The 16,926-nt window shown below is 39.4% G+C and overlaps 1 protein-coding gene across 1 annotated transcript in view; it reads right to left on the bottom strand.

Annotated features, from left to right (window-relative positions):
* The window catches only part of synpo2lb (synaptopodin 2-like b), a 14,148-nt gene extending 311 nt beyond the window's left edge, over nucleotides 1-13,837 (bottom strand). Inside the window, exons 1-4 of the mRNA XM_047817049.1 lie at nucleotides 13,590-13,837; nucleotides 10,134-10,285; nucleotides 8,524-9,233; nucleotides 1-3,125 (exon numbers count right to left, since the gene is read on the bottom strand). The exon at nucleotides 1-3,125 is cut by the window's left edge and continues 311 nt beyond it. Of these exons, the coding sequence (XP_047673005.1) occupies nucleotides 484-3,125; nucleotides 8,524-9,233; nucleotides 10,134-10,285; nucleotides 13,590-13,691 (3,606 nt within the window). The 5' untranslated portion in view covers nucleotides 13,692-13,837 and the 3' untranslated portion in view covers nucleotides 1-483. The remainder of the gene's footprint in view (nucleotides 3,126-8,523; nucleotides 9,234-10,133; nucleotides 10,286-13,589) is intronic.
* Between the last annotated feature and the right edge of the window lie 3,089 nt (nucleotides 13,838-16,926).

The following is a 16,926-nucleotide window of genomic DNA, read 5'->3' as shown; positions in this document are numbered from 1 at the left end:
TTTGACACACGTATACAAACCCTCTGGAGTCCTTGAGTCAGTCAGGGACGGTCCATAACTCTTGATACCGAGATGAGCAGCACATATTTGATTATCTTTCGTCTTTATCTTTCAATGTTCCATCCCTTGTTTCAATCTACCAAGCTTTTTGTCTAGTGCTGCCATTTCGACAACTTAAACAATGTACCTGATCATTCCTTCCCATGTTAAAATCAGTCAATTAAATAGTAATAGAGTTAATTAATTGTTATTTAGCTGAAATATAATCCCAGTATTAGCATCATATATTATTATTTTCCCATTCATAACATTAATAATAAGTTAAACTACAAAGCTGTAGATATTTAAACTGATGTACAAACGTTTGACATGTAAATTATTTTCTGAATTAATCATGTAAATAGTGCCTCGATCCTATTAGGCAGGGTCTTTGACGTGGTTAGTGTCGCACCTTGTACGTGATATTTTGTGACAGTATATTGCTTAATAGAGCACGGAGCCTGGCCTCCACACTTTGGGCTGCAGGCCCATACTAGAGGTGCTGAATCGTGGTCTAGGTGCTTGCAGATTTTGGCTTTTTCCTGACACAGCTAACTGCATTCCACTAGGGGAGAGGGGACTCAGATTTGGGGCACTTTTAAACTGCTTAGCTGCCTGGAAAGGTGCATCGGCTTGCATGGGAAAAGGTCCTGGGATGGGCAATGCATTAGGTACAGCAGCAGTGGAAAGCTTGGGGAGTGCTGGCAGGGCCCCTGTAGGGGCAGGAGGTGGTGGGGAGGAGGGGGTAGCAAGTGGTGGGCAAAAGGGTGCAGCAGATCGTGGAGTAACAGGAGGTGGTGAAGCAATGTCAGAACGCCACATGGGCTCAGCCAGAGTGGTTGCAGAGCGTGGTACAATCACTGTGGGGTTCAGGGCTGTGGGTGCTGACATTGGGGTGGGAGTTGAAAAGCGCTTGATCTCATATATACGTGGTGATTTGACAGGCACTTGTTTTGGTGTGTATAGGGTTGTACCTACTAGCTCAACTCCATTTGACATTGATGGCTGCTGCTGATGTTGTTGATAGGTGCTGATAGTCTGGGGAACTCCCCCACCATAATTAAACAAAGATGAATTGAGCTGGTATGGCTGTCTGCTTAAGAAGTCCAGAGCTTTGATCCCCTGTTTTTGCTGGACAGGGTTCGTCTTTTTTACACTTCTTGAAGCTTCATTGACCTTATTAGCTCGTTGGGCCACTGGGGGGCAGGAGGGGGACAGCAATGGATTATAGCTGATAGGTGGAGGGGCACGGACATTGGACGAATATTTCCAGTGAGCTGGAAGAGATGGAGTGGGTGAGGGCTCTCGTGGCTTGGCTGGGGACTTAGGTTGTTTGTCTACCACATAGCGATCCATGCGATTCTGGCGACGAGCAAATAGATCTGCTCCTTTGCCACCCATATGAGGGATATCAATTGTAGCATTTCCTGGCTTAGGAGAAACTAGTGGAGGTATCTTGCTCCTTTGAGCCTGCATGAAGTTGCAAGCCTCAGCACCCAGGTTGAGGTAATCCTCTTCTGGGCCAGACTCAAATCCAGTCTCTGCCCCGTAACGGGACCTCTCATCAAAGTTCTGCACTAGAGACAGCAGGTCAGGGTTGTAGGACACAGGTTTCTTCTCTTCAGCTTTACTGAACATAGGCTTCTTAGTCCCACGGCGACGGGCTTCCTGCAGGATGCCTGTTCGGGCGGCAGGTACAGAGATCCGCTGTTCTCGAGAAGAAATCCCTGTACTTGAATTAGAAAGGGGATACTGATGTACTATGGGAGACTCTGTTGTTTCAGATGTTGTAGTTGCCACTGAGATATATGGGTTAAAAGAAACTTTGTGAGGTGATGGTGGTGGTTGCATGTTTGGGCCCTGAGTGGCTGGTGCAGGAACTTGAACTGGGGCCAGGGTTGGGACTTTGGGAAGGGATGGGCTAGGGGTATAAGTGGATAAATATGACTGTGATGATGGTGGTGGAGGTTGAGCCATGACAGGAGGTGGGCTAAAGTGCATATTTTGTGTTGGTTGTGAAGAAAAAGATTGTGAACTTATAGCTGGTGGAGTAGGGGCAGCTGGAGGAGAGTAATATGCAGGAGTGCCTAAACTCTGTGGTACGACAGGTGTACCATTTGAAGAAGCAAGAGAAAATGGAGTAGAGGCTACAGAAGAGGATGGTGACAAGATAGAGGTTGGGAAACTGACAGTGGATGGTCTTGGTGGGATGTACAGGGTTGAACTGGCAATTGCTCTTTTCCCATCAGAGCAATTAGGAGAGAAGGAAGCTGGTATTGTTGCCACAGATACTGCTTGAGCTTGAAGTGGGGTCTTCTTAGCAGTATTGGGTTTGAAGATGACTGGGGCTGTTGCAGCTCTATGGCTGACACAGCCTGGGGCAAAAGGCCTTGCAGTTCTATTCATAACTGAGTTTCCAGAGCAAGTATCTGACTGCTCTGGAAAGGCACCTGACATAGTGGGTATGGAAGTCTGGACAGGTGAAGACAGCATTACACTGGCTCTGCTCACCACCACAGGCTCCCCATTCACCATATTGGTATTATGGGAGGAGTTTGGGGACACAGGAATAATGGATATATTGGTCAGCATAGTTTCAGACTGTTGCTGGGGCATAGGTTTCAGTGTAGGAGTGATGGGTGTTGGTATATGTTCCACAGCTTTCTTCCTTTGTTGCTCAAAAAGCTCTGCCCCTCTCCCTGAAGTGTCATTTAAGCCTAGACTAACCTCTGCCTCCCCATCAGACAACACACATGCTGCTGTTCTCCTCTCTAAAACGTCCAGGTAGCCACTGTCCCAGGTAGGGTCTGGTGCTGCAGAAAGGCTGTCCTCGTCAATCTCTGACTCACTGCCAAGAAAAATGCTCTCGTCCTCTGTTTCTCCGTCTGTGTTGCTGTAGCAGTCTGTGTCAACACTGCCAAAGCAGGTGAGTGTGTATTTTTTAGCTCTTTGTCTGCGCTTTTTGAACATAAGCACACCTTTAGAGTGAGGGTTGGGAGCATCTGTCAGCAAAGAGGCAATGGTGCGACACTTAGATCGAGCCTCCTTCACCTGCTTGTCCTGCACGCTCTCACTTCTGTGAAGTTCTAGGGGTGAAAGGAGACAGTTGGAGACAGTTAATTAGATAGATAGATAGATAGATAGATAGATAGATAGATAGATAGATAGATAGATAGATAGATAGATAGATAGATAGATAGATAGATAGATAGACACATTTCAGTTCAACAGAATATATTAGTTTTGTGAACATTAATTAACATTAACACAAACATATCTTTAACATTCATGCATGGCAATGTGTTTTCATTGATCACAGTAATAAAATAGTGCAATAAAAAGAGCAGAAATAGGACATTGTAATGTGGTGAGGTAGCTGTTGAAAGCATGTCTGGCAAAGATGTGTCTATGATAAATCTATGAGCTCACACTTTACTACAAATAGCCCGACACATTCTAACAGTAGGAGAGAGTGACCTCTAAAGAGAGAACCTGACAGTCTTCATGCTCAACAAAACATAACTGTTTTCTTTATGTTAAAAAAGTTTGCCATGTGTTGTAACATACGTTTTCTGGTTACACTTTCCTATAATTCCTCAGATTGAACTGGATATGATTATACTATAGACACCGTGTATATATTTCAAGATATAATTAAGTAAAATAAACAAACTATAACAAATATAAACATAAGAATGCCTCAATATTCCAAAAAATAGCATTGTACACAGCACACAGAACTGTATATCAATTCCATTTTCCCAAAAGAATCTGATTATACTCTAAACAATCAAAGAAATTTATTTAAATAGCTCAGTAACCAAAAACTATTTATATTACAAAAATTTTATTTATTTTACAAAAGTATTTTGCCACTTCAGTTCTGTCCAAAATCTTCCTTCCTATTGAAAAAATAGGTCCCCATCCTAAATTATGCCAGGATACACAAAGTTAAGAGCTCAGGTTTTACCTTTGTAGACAGTGGGTGCTACATACGCAAGCTCGGAAAGTGATGTGAGGTTCTTCATGATGTGTTTGTTCTCCTACCTTCCCAACGTCGGTTTCAAATGGAAGGATACACACACTCACATGCTAGTAGTGTGCAGCCAGCAATCTGTGGGACTCTATCCACTTCACCCCCAAATCCTTCTGCCTTTACTCTGGGGTGAGACCTTTTAAAGAGCATTCATCTACCCACAAGATCCTGCCACAGGCCCAATGAAACCCTATTATGTCATTGAAACTATTTCAGTCTGTGAGTACTGCTGATGAACCCTGCCCACCTGTCCAGGCACACCACTGGGCGCTGTCTGCCATGTCTTAGTAATACCCCATTGGCTTTAAGCAGTGCTTGATTCACAGAGTTGTAAAGAACAAACTGCTCATAATTGCCATCATCATTCATTACTGATGTCATCGGTGTGTGTTGACACATAACACCATATTGTCCCAGGCCGTGTAAACCAATATGAGCCTAGCAGTAAGAGAAGGGTGTCTTTGAAAGCAGAGGGCCTAACAGTAAATCTTTTCATTAGATTTTGGCTATCTTATTATTCTCAAATCTAGTAGTCTAAACCTACTGCTTCGGATTATCTCCATCTTCATTTGCAACACTACAATTTATGAATTGTAACAGCTACCCTAACAAGTTCCACCAGTTCTATTGAGCTTATGTTTATATACATTTATGTTTATACATTATCAGGGCTATCAAATGTCACGCATTTGGGTCTTTTGTCACGTTCTCCCACCACATCGTATTTGTCACGCAGAAAAACTTTTTTGACTATTTATCATATATTTAATATGCCTCGGCGCTCAAAATGTATCAATCCGCACCGCTGTCTCTAAGGAACCGGGCAGGAATCAAGCGCATCTACCCTGGAGCTCTTAGTCGAGCCTGACTCGTATCAGCCAAACAAAAAAGAGGCTACACAATAGCCAATCAGAAAAAACAAACATTCATTAGAGAAAGTATTTTTGATGGTCGGTTTAAACAAAACCTCAACACGAAACAGCTTGTCTCTGGACGGGACATTGTCCTCAATCATGATCCTAAAAAAGACTGAGCTTGAACCGAACTGTTTTAAATGGGAGCAATATTACAAAAGATAAAGGAGTCCAAAAAGGCAACAAACACTTACAATAAACAACATCAGTCATAATCTCTGTCTCTCACACGCTCTCTCTCCCTCTCTCTCACACACACAAACACACACACAAACACACAAATTAATAAATGGAAATTGAACAAATACTTTGTATTTGGTTAAAATGTGGTCAGTGATCCAGGTGAAACACAGGTTTGTTTGTTTTTTTTGTTTTTTTTCCTGGGGTGTCGCTGGGGGGTTGGAGATGTCACTCTTGCCTGTCTTCAGAACTTGAGAGCCCTGCATTATGTTTATGCATAAGTTTTATTCCATGACTGCTTCCACACTACATTCTGGCTACCTACTATCAAATCTCACAACAAAGCTCCCCAGTTCTCCAATGTTCACAAGTATACAAACAAGATTTTGTGAAATATTGCCCCTGTATAAACTCATTGTATCTGTGACTGCTCAGGGGATGGAGTTACACTTCCAAATCTGTATAAGATTATCTGAATCGGTCTTTGACATAATGGTGACCTTCCATGATTAGATACAGGCCAAGAGCCCAAACACTTCAGAGATGAGAGTTAGCACCTTATTGTCCAAGGATACAAGATACAAATAATTAACAATCACACAGAAAAATAGATGTTATTTATGTTTGTATACTGTACAGTGCTCAAAGGTTTGCATTCCCTGAAAAAAAATGGTTAAACATTGCCATTTATTTATAAAATGTGACTGATAATGCAAATGATGACTTAAATCACCTAAACCTGATCAAAAGTTTACATATCCTTGAATGTTTGGCCACATTATAAACAGACAGGTTTACACACAGAGGTTTGAATGACTATCTCCCCCCCCCCCCCCATCACGTGTCTGCCCCGCCTTTGTTAAATCCTGCCCCTCTTTGCACACCTGTTTCCTATGTATTAATCGTTATGTCTATTTAACCGTTGTCCAGTCTAGTACGTCTGTGTTCCTGTTCTGTGTTTATTATATATTAAACCCTGTTTATTTAAAGCGATCCTGTATCTGGGTCTGTCTTCCTCCTTCCGGTGTGACATCATCATGGAGAAGACAAGAACTGCCAATGGACCTGAGTAATAAAGTAGTTGAACTTTATAAAAGATATCTCAATACTTGAAAATGCCAGTCAGTACTGTTCAAATTCTGATAAAGAGGTGGAAAATAAGAGGTTCTGTTGATACTAAGCCACAATCATGTAGACCAAGAAAGATTTCACCCGCTACTGCCAGAAGAATTGTTCAAGATGCAAAGAAAAACAACTTCAAGAGAAATACTGTACAGGCTGCTCTGGAAAAAGTGGTGTTGTTGTTTCAAGCACAATAAGTAGGTACTTGAACACAAATGACCCGCATGATCGGGTTGTCAGGAAAAAAACTTTACTGCGCCCATGCCACAAAAAGCACGCCTTCAGTCTTTTTTAATCTGTCGCTGTGAGTTTCATTTTCTTGTTCTCGGTCGATGTGATTATGAGAGTTACTACACACGTCCATGCGCCGATCTCATCAACAAAGTGTTTTAGCCTACAGATCCAAAACACAGGGTATTTTAACGTTCTTTACAATATTCTGTGTAAACTCTAGAGACTACTGTGTGTCTAATTCTCAGGAGATTTAAACCAACCTTTTTGGCACCAACTTCCATGACATGGATAAAGTCACAGGTATTATACAGTACTTCTTTCACCCATTCTGATGTTTGATGTGCACATTAACTTAAAGGTGTGGTCTCCGTTGTTTGAAAGTCAATGTTGACATTTGAAATCACCAAAACAAACATGCCCCTAACCCAAATGGGCCCCACCCCTGTATCGATAGCTCCGCCCACACATACATACGTAACCCAGGCAACTAATGGAAAGAAATGTATCTTTATCATAGCCGAAGGGAAGAACAATATGATTGCAGATAAACAAGCAAAAATGACACATAAGCATAATCATGCAAAGGACAAAGGCATATATTAGTTCTGTGTAACAAAGCAAAACCAACGTTACTCACCTATCGAGGAGGAAAAAGGAATTATGGTCATTGAATTAAGGTCAAATCCTATTAGTGACTGTATAAAACCCAGTCTTTCGGAAAATGCTACATGAAAAAAATAAATCTACACAGTGAATCTATTCAATAGACATATTACACCTGTTGGTGTCTACCTTCAGGTCATCTGCTTACAAAAGGATCTAAATATACCTCATGCAGATTTAACTGAAATGTGGCTAGCCAAGAAAATAACAAAACCCTGGGACCAGAAATAGACATTTTACAGACAGAAAATATGCAAATAAAATATTAAAGTCTGTTGAAAATTGATTAGCAGATTATGATGAAGTTGGCCCAAACCAGAACAACACATGAAACAAAATCACTGACAGAGGCGAAGCCCCTAAAACGTGCAAACGACATGGAGCAGCAACTGGACATGCCATTCCAGGCATGCAACAGAAGTACTTGCATTATTTGTCTGAGTCAGATGGAAAATATAGCCTCAGGTTCTTCCTCTCTCCCTCCCACATTTCTCCAACTGCCTATCATAAAGCTATTTAGTAGGACTAATGAACATATATCCAATGCCACATATATGAGCTCAACACTCCACAATCCTCCAGTTACAAAATCACGGCACAGGAAATTATAGAGAAGTGCCTACATGTGTACATGCACTTTAAACTATTTACAACTAAACGTGATACATATTGGTTTTACTTTGTATTAGTTTTTGTTGTAGTCATATGTATCACAACACTATTGGGATACTGTATTATGAACATTCAGCATTATTGTGTTTTGAATAAATTTAACACCTGACTGTTGTGTGGTTGAAGAAAATTGCTAGCGATTTAGTGTGAAATTCATGCCGTCTCCTGCAAAATTATTCTCAACTTCAATAAATGACCGCTGGGGGTAACATGAGAACTGCTTGTTTCTATTTATAATGGATGAGGTAAGACAGGACAAGACCCGAAGTAGTAAAAAGAAAGCAGCTCTCATCTATTTTTAGATGTATCTTAAAAGCGTTTGTGGTACATTAGTTTTGCAAGCCTGACCTCTAGCTTTTACTGAAGAGACTGGTAGCAAAGAGACATCAGCAAATGTGGCCAGTGATCGCCTACATGTACAGGAAAAGGCTGGATCAGTGACCCTACAAACATCCAACTATATGTACTCTTGTCTGTCTTCAGTCAAGCAACTTTATATTTGTCTGAAAAGGTCATTTTGTCAGGTAAGATTTTGGAATAGATGAGTGTAAAGAAACTAACAGAATTCACCCCTCAAGAGTCTGAAGTTTGTGGGCAGAATAGTGTACAAAGCATAAGAAGTGTTAGTGAACAGATATAATGAATAGAGGGTTGAGAACTCACTGGCTTCCTTGGCTTTATCCATATATGTCATGGTGAGTTCTTCATCTACAGGGTTATCTACAGGACCCACCATTGGCACCAGCTGTGAGTAGGATGTGCGCATGAGTGCCTCTTTGGCCCGCTTTGGGGACACAAGTGGAACTGTAGGCAGTTCCTGGAATCCACTATCCACTTCTACAGCACCGGATGGGCTTTGATCAGAGTTCTCGGAAGAGTGCTCGGCCTGAGGAGGCCACTCCATCCCGTTAGGCTGGTATACCACTTCTCTACGTGCCACTCCAGGTAAACTCTTCTCCACCCTCCCATGTGTGCCATTAGGAATGGCCCAGGATTGAATCTGGGAGTACGCAGACATATCCGATGTGCTCTCAGAGCCACTCAACTCTGAGTTGTCATCATGACTGGGTGAGATTCGACCAAGGGTTTTGGCTGGGGAGTTGCTGGGACTGCGACGCTTCTGCCTGCGCTGTCTGTCCTGAGCTGCAACATCTGCATCACTGTCAGTTTCACCATAGTATGCTTCACTATCTGGAGGAGATCTTAGGCTTTCTGGGCCATTGATGGGTGACATGAGTGATCCTCTATGGACAGATGATACTTTTGAGGACACTGGAGGAGACAAAGCTCTGAGCGCTGCACGGTATTCTTTATCAATGCGAGGAGAGGGGGCTCGATCCAGTAGGACTACGGATGGGAAGCCCAAAGGGGCCCTGAAAGGAAGAGAAGAAAGGACATGACTCTAAAAATCAGTTATTTGTTTACTAAAAGTAAATCCTCCTTTTTATAAGGGACCAACAAATGTAGGAGAACATTAGCTAAGTTTGATGAACAGCAGTAAGCATGAAATGCATTTCACTTTTGTCAGCCTATTTGTTATATATTCCTTTGAAAATTTCATCTTGTCATGTTTCTTTTATTTTTTAGTTTGTTTTTATGTATATTGAAGTGTAAAGATAGAAAAAGTCTCCACATGTCTGTGCTAAGATTCACCCTTCAAGATTCTGAAGCTTGTAGCCTGAACAGTGTACAAAAGATGTCAGACACTATAGACAAAGCCACGGCATCATGATAAATTAATATTTATTGTTAGACTTTTTCACACAGGGCCATGTGGGTTTGGATTTATAAATTAAATTATTACATTTAGTATTAATTAGATAATTATATAAATGAGAACTTTATATAAATAAGTAAAGCTAGATTTTATTAACGTTTCTGGGTGAAAGGTATGGGGTTCTTTCTTTCTTTCTTTCTTTCTTTCTTTTTTCTTTCAAATAATATGGATAGAAGGTTCAGGAATAGCTAGTATATAGTGCCAACAAGTAGGCAAATATCTTTCTTTCATTTATTCTTTCTTTCTTTCTTTCTTTCTTTCTTTCTTTCTTTCTTTCTTTCTTTCTTTCTTTCTTTCTTTCTTTCTTTCTTTCTTTCTCTCTATTCTTTTCTTAGAATTAATTATTAGACAAGGCAGGCAAATAATTCCCCGGCTTTAAGAACTTTGGAACCCATATTATAGTGCACCACCAAAATTACAAATCTATCACTGTTTGGAACGTTTTTTGTTTTTTTCTCTAAAAATGACCATATATTTATCATGTTTGCACACAAACCTTTTAATCCGTAAATGAAGGGTTCCCCTGCCACTGTCGATCAGATTCATGGCCTCGGCATGAGACAGTTCACCACAAAGCACATCATTAATCGCCACGAGTTCATCAGCCTCCCGTAGACCTGCCCTGCAAGCCTTACTGCGCTTCCTCACCTACACCAGCAGGGGAAGACAACACAAATAACACATAAAATTAAAGACACTCTTTTAGCAGGTCATTTCTCTGAGTTCTCTCTTGAGGTCACAAGTTACTTTGATTAGCATATGCTGCTCAGTTGTTCTCTTCACCATGATCCATTTTAAATCTATAATTATCAGCTTTCTGTGCAGATACAGCAGAATTAAAATGAATAAATGGCATTTACCATGTAACTGCTACATCTATTCCCTATAAACCCATCATTAGACTCTGTCACTCAGCAGTCGACTTAGTGAAGATGGAATCGAACCAAGGATACTGTAAAGTAATTTCAGCAATTTGAAGATAATGCTATGGTAAGCTATAAGGTGTATTAAAAGAAAATGAAGAATGTAGCATAAAATAGCATAGAATCCGTGCCAGGTCTTTATAAGCACAGCAGTTAAAACCAGCTTAACATGTTTCTACAGTTATCATGTGTTCCTTCCTTCCTTCCTTCCTTCCTTCCTTCCTTCCTTCATTTTGGACCATTTCTGTTGTCTGTCTTCAAAAGGCTAGCCTCACGGTTTTTATAGTTTTTTCTTCAGTATGTCATTACTGGTGGCCATAAGATTTACATTTTAATAAGATTTACATTTGAAGATTTAAGGACATAATAGACATGCCTCAGACTTATTTTCCTTTTTTTTTTTTTTTTTTATCATTTTAACACAAGTGAAATTAAAGTTTTTGCCTAAAATATTCCTTCAAATAAGCTAAGAAATGTAATTCTATAACAGCAATCAGGCTGCTATAGAGTAATTGTACTAAAGACAAGGACATACAGTACAGTAACCTTCAGATTCTTGTTTGTTCTCGTTTGTCACAATGTGCTAGAATCCACCTGTCAGATAAGAGCATGTTGTTCTATCACCCACTTCACCAGCACATGCCATCTTTATCCGCTAACCTGATATTAGTATCTGCTTCCAACAGAAGGGATTTTCCTCTTAAGTGCAGCAGTGTGGTTTATTTTCTCTCTCTCTCTCTCTCTCTCTCTCTCTCTCTCTCTCTCTCTCTCTCTCTCTCTCTCTCTCATATATATATATATATACTGTATACACTTTTTCAGTGGTGTGAAAAAGTATTTGCCCGTCCCTTATACTTTATTTTAGAGAAATTGAACAAGGTGTGAGACCTTGTTCGATTATGTTGTTTTAACAGGGGGGCAAACACTTTTTCACAGGGCCATGTGGGTTTGGATTTTCTAAGAGGAGATGCCAACTCTATGTGGTGTTTGAGGACAACAATATCGTAATCGATACTCAATTGTCAGACTGTATATTTATAATCACACCCTCCAGTGTCACCCAAATGGTGATGAGGTTCACTTTTGAGTCTGGTTCCTCTCAAGGTTTCTTCCTCTTCCATCTAAGGGAGTTTTTCCTCACCTCAGTCACCTCAGGCTTGTTCATCAGGGATAAATGCAAACACATTTAAATAGAAGTCAAATATTAATCCTAAACTTTTGTATTATAAACATTGTATAATTTTCCATTTTTTTTGTATTATGTTTCTTATTTTCTGTAAAGCTTCTTTATAACAATGTCCATTGAAAAAACTTGAATAGAATTGAGAAGAGTATTAAGAAAAACAAAACAAAACAAAAAACCCTCCAGTTTCGGTTCTGTATGTCCGCATGTTGATGAGAGAGTTTAGAAGAAATTGGTCTTGTTTGAGTTGACAGGAAGGCTACAGTAACTAAAATAACCACTCTTTACAACTGCAGTGAACTGAAAAGCATGCCAGAAAGCCTTGTGGTGGATGGGCTACCACAGCAGAAGGTCACAGAAGGTCACCGACTGGCATAGATCAGGTTTCTTATTCCATTCATGAGCAATTTGCATAAAAAGCTCATATGAGTTCATTCACATTCCAGTTATCATGATCTTGACCATACTTTTAACTGGAAGCAAAAAGTTAAACGCTTAATCACGATTCACCTATTTAGTTTTACCTAATGGGCCAAGAATATTTACTAAATGAACAACACACACACCTAGAGCCAGGGCAGCTGTTCCTCTACATGGGGCATGTCATGAATTTACCATATGTTCCCCATAGAGCCTAAATAAAGTCCTCAGCATTTTGTCAGGAGGCAGTTGTCAATTGGTTAAAACAGGTTCCTTTTAACAACGCACTTTAGCTTGTGATTTGAGACGAGATCAGGGACTAATCCAATCAAATCATGAATTTTTCAGGAGATTGTATTGTTTCTGACGCAACGTGGCTCTCGAAAACATTTCAAAGACTACGTGATGTCTCTTTAAATGTCACGTAGTTTGTACCACTTGTCTGTGTTAAAAGAGACATTCAGGACAGCTTCTATATCTGAATTACTTATTTAGGAACACCTCTGGCAGCGGAAAAAAGATCATGTCGCAAGTGGAAAGTCAGATAAAACTTCACAGAGGTCACCTTGTTTCATACAGAAGAGACAAAGCTGAACGTTTTTTTGTTGTTGTTGTAATTGTCATAAAACTGGGATCATATGAGCATGAGCAGACATTACCATTTATTAACCTACATGTGCAGACACGACTATACCCAGCTATGGCTCATCACTCCAAAATAGCTGCTAGATCAGGGAAAATCTACCACACATCATCTAAGTCATCGTTTCGCAGATGTGCCATGGTGTATAAAAATACATATACAAATATAAATCCGAGGCTGTAATTTTACTCAGTCCTGAGATAACATCCGCTTTTAGACGAGCCACTGGAAAGTGTTGGGTTTCAGAGAAAGCCAAATAAAAAGCTGACAATATGATAAGAGCAAGGAGATATGGTGTAAAGAGCCTGGTTTATCCGGTGCATGCAAACTTTCTGACCTCAAATCAAGAGTTTAGCGACATCTCATAGACGTGAAATTTGTAATAAAATATAAATCTGGTATCAGGTTAATACGATAAGATTATTAGTTCAAGAATAGCAATTGTAGTACTATTAATAACGTATGATACACTACATTTTTTTCTTTTTGAGCCAAACACTGAATTCTTTCAAATACTAAATATGGATGATGGATGAACTGAAAAAGTCTGTCTTCTTACCTAAGAAGAAAAAAATCTAAAGCATGTATTTAAACATTACACCAATAGATTCAAATGAATGGTGTACAGTGGAATGGCTCACTCACCATCTCATACACACACACGTACACACACATACATAGAAAACCAAATTTAGCAACATGAAACATGATCTTCATGCAGTAGAACTGTAAATACTTTTACAGTAGTGAAAATGAAATCAACAATATTTAATAACCTCTTACCTTAGACACTTGAAGTGGTTGCTTCTGCTCCACTCCTCCTTGCAGTCGAAACCCCCAAGGAGCTCCACCTGAGAGGGTGACCATTACTTCCTCTGCCACCATTTTGCCTGTATTCTTGTGAATTTGCTCCTCTGTGAGTGCACTCAGTCTTCTCGTTCCATCCCTGGACTCGAGGCCGGAATCAGTGGCCCTGTGTGCTGTGCTTCTGCCGGTTCAGTTCACTAACAGTGTGAGAAGGTTGGGCAGAATAAGAATTGGGGTAATACACTTAGGTTGGGGTGGGGGTGTGTGTGTGTGTGTGGGGGGGGGGGGGGGTTGAAGGATTTCGATGACTGCTTTCTTTCTTTCTCTCGCTCTCTCTCTCTCTCTCTCTCTCTCTCTCTCTCTCTCTCTCTCTCTCTTCTCTGGAATGCCATGTTTGAGGGTGGGGTGTTGTGGATCCAGACCCTCCTTCATGGCCACACTTGTCCTGTCAATCCACAGCCAGAGGATGCTGATAGACCCTCTAAATATAGCCTAAAAGGCACCAGTGGGCCGTTGGGTTTTGTCTATGATACCCCTGAGTTAGAAATTGCAATAAGAATTGTTTTTTTACTGTACATTTTCACAATTTTGTGTATCCCCCAATGAAACTGAACAGACTTAAGTCTGATTGTAGTCCATAATACTGAATTGGCAAAAAAAAATTGAATCGTTCACCGAAATATTTGTCAGAGAAGCAACCCAGATAGTGCTAATGGAGTAGCTGAAGAGATCCACAGTTGAGGATGGAGAATCTGTTCACAGTTTAGACATAGCATGGACACTCTACAAAGCAAGGTTTTATTGATTTACTGAAAAATTAGTTGATTAAATACTGGTCTGATGGAACCAAAGCTTTAAAATAACTTTGTACTGCTCATCACAATGAGATCACCATCCTCATGGCAAAGCATCATTTCTGGTGGTAGGTTTCTTTTCATTAGCAGCGACTGGGAAACTGGTCCAAAAGCTTCAATATAGTGGCTCACAACCAAGAACCTGAATTTAAGCATGGTCCAATCAAAGGGAATTCAAATACAACTGTGAGTCTGCGTCAATCCATCCTATCTGAACAATTTTGCAGAGGAGAATGTGAAAAAAATATCAGATGTGAACGTTGAAACAACATATGTCTACTTTATTGTTTAAATACTTTCATGGTAAAAAAAAAATATATATATATATGCGATATAACATTGTTAGCCATATTGTGTAAAGCAAATGATTAAAATCTAGTTATCTTAATTCCAGATTACAACATGAGTGTCACGATTAGACACAGGCGAGTGAGGATCCAAATGCAAACTCCTTTGACCATTTATTAAGCCAAAACAAGAAACAAGCAACAGATAAGCAGGCAAGAACAGGGCAGAATACTGAGCGGGAGCGGGACAGGGACAGACTACAATGACTAACAATAGGGAAGTGGACAGACAGAGAAGATATAGTGAACAAGAACCAATCACAAAGCAGAGACAGTCAAAGACTAAGACAAAACACCTGGGGAAGAGATTAAGTGCAATTAATGTCCATGGTAACAAATGAGTGGGCGGGGCCAACAATTAACGGCATGGAATGACAACAGACAGAAACAAAGCAAAACATAGACAGACTCATTACAATGAGTTTGGAGTTTGAGTTTATTTGTACTTAATCAGTTACAATTACATGTCATGTGCCAGGTTATAGCAAAAAAATGCTAATTTCCACCTGCAGTCCCTAGAGAGATGTTACATTTGTAAAATACATACAGTGTCATACATGGAAACATTATTTCACTCACATCATAAAATCACTAAAAACACTCTCCACTTCATAATTTAACAGAAGTTAAACAAAAAAAACTCACTCACTCACAGTCTACATTGTTCATATCACAGTCATTTAGTGCTCACAAGTTTGCTTTGTCAATAGCCACTGTTTGGTCAGGCGTGTAAATTTGCTATAGATTGTACATAAAATAATATCATTTGGAAGAGTGTTCCAAAGGCTTACTGCTTTATAAAAAAAAACGAATGTTGACCATAAGTGGTTCTGCATCTCCGCTCTGACTGTCGACCGTGTGGCTCTATTAAATCTATCTGAATTTATTGTGACAAATTTTCTCAAAGGGGGAGCAGCGATATTATGGATAATTTTAAATAAAGCAGAAATTTGGTTATGTTTAATGAGGTTCTCAAAACTCAAAATATTATATTTACTCAGAACATTACAATGATGGTACTGACGAGGCTTTTTATCATGAATTTTATTGCCATTTTATATAATGATCCTAGTAAATTTGACGATGTTTTACACGTCTGAGGCCAAATAGACATGCAATACAGTAGATGAGGAACAATTATAGCATTATAATAAATATTCAAGGCTTCCGTTGTTAATGAATTTCTAATATGTTTATGATTCATCAAATTAAATTTCAATTTATGACCAAGTTTTTTATATGACTTTTAAAACCTAGATTCAAATCAATAATTAGACTTAAATATTTTGTTTCCTTTACATTTTTTTTATTTTTTGCCCATTTACTTTAATATTTTGAGTTAGATGTAACTTACGTTTATTTGAGAAAAAACATTGAGACCGTTTTATCAACATTTAAAGTTAGACAAGACGTCTGCAACCATTCTACAACTTTATTATTTAGCATTAAATTTTGATAATTTGTCAGCAACCTCCAGCTCTTTTCCCCATAAGTGAAGATCACCGTATCATCAGCATACATGATTAAATATGAGAAAATATGGAAGTCAATCACACCCTCCAGAGTCACCCAAAAGGTGATGAGGTTCACTTTTGAGTCTGGTTCCTCTCAAGGTTTCTTCCTCTTCCATCTAAGGTAGTTTTTCCTCACCTCAGTCACCTCAGACTTGTTCATTGTGGATAAATACAAACACATTTAAATGGAAGTCTAATATTAATCTTGAATATTTGTAATCTGTTATTGTTATTATATGTTATTAATCTTTTTATTTGCATCTTTATATTCTGTAAAGCTGCTTTGAGACAACGTACATTGTGAAAAGCGCCAAACAAATACATTTAAACCGAATTTAAATGAATTTAATTGAATTGTTTCGAAACTTGCAATAATGCCATACAAAACATCTCAGAAGTTTCTTCATTTCACATCCTGTTCACAAGTCTCCAAAAATTAGCCCTAATTCAGTCAAACAGAACAGATACAGCAACTCATGAGTTTCGAAACAAACGGTTGTTGGTTGTGGGGAATGTAAAATTACAATTCGATTGCAATTCAACACCGGAGCATCAGAGGACTCTAGGAGCTAGAAACTATTCCTTTACAATATGATCA

Source organism: Tachysurus fulvidraco, chromosome 8, assembly GCF_022655615.1.
Source record: "Tachysurus fulvidraco isolate hzauxx_2018 chromosome 8, HZAU_PFXX_2.0, whole genome shotgun sequence".
NCBI lineage: Eukaryota > Metazoa > Chordata > Actinopteri > Siluriformes > Bagridae > Tachysurus > Tachysurus fulvidraco.
Note: the sequence above shows the minus strand (reverse complement) of the source record. Positions and strands in the feature narration are given on the sequence as shown.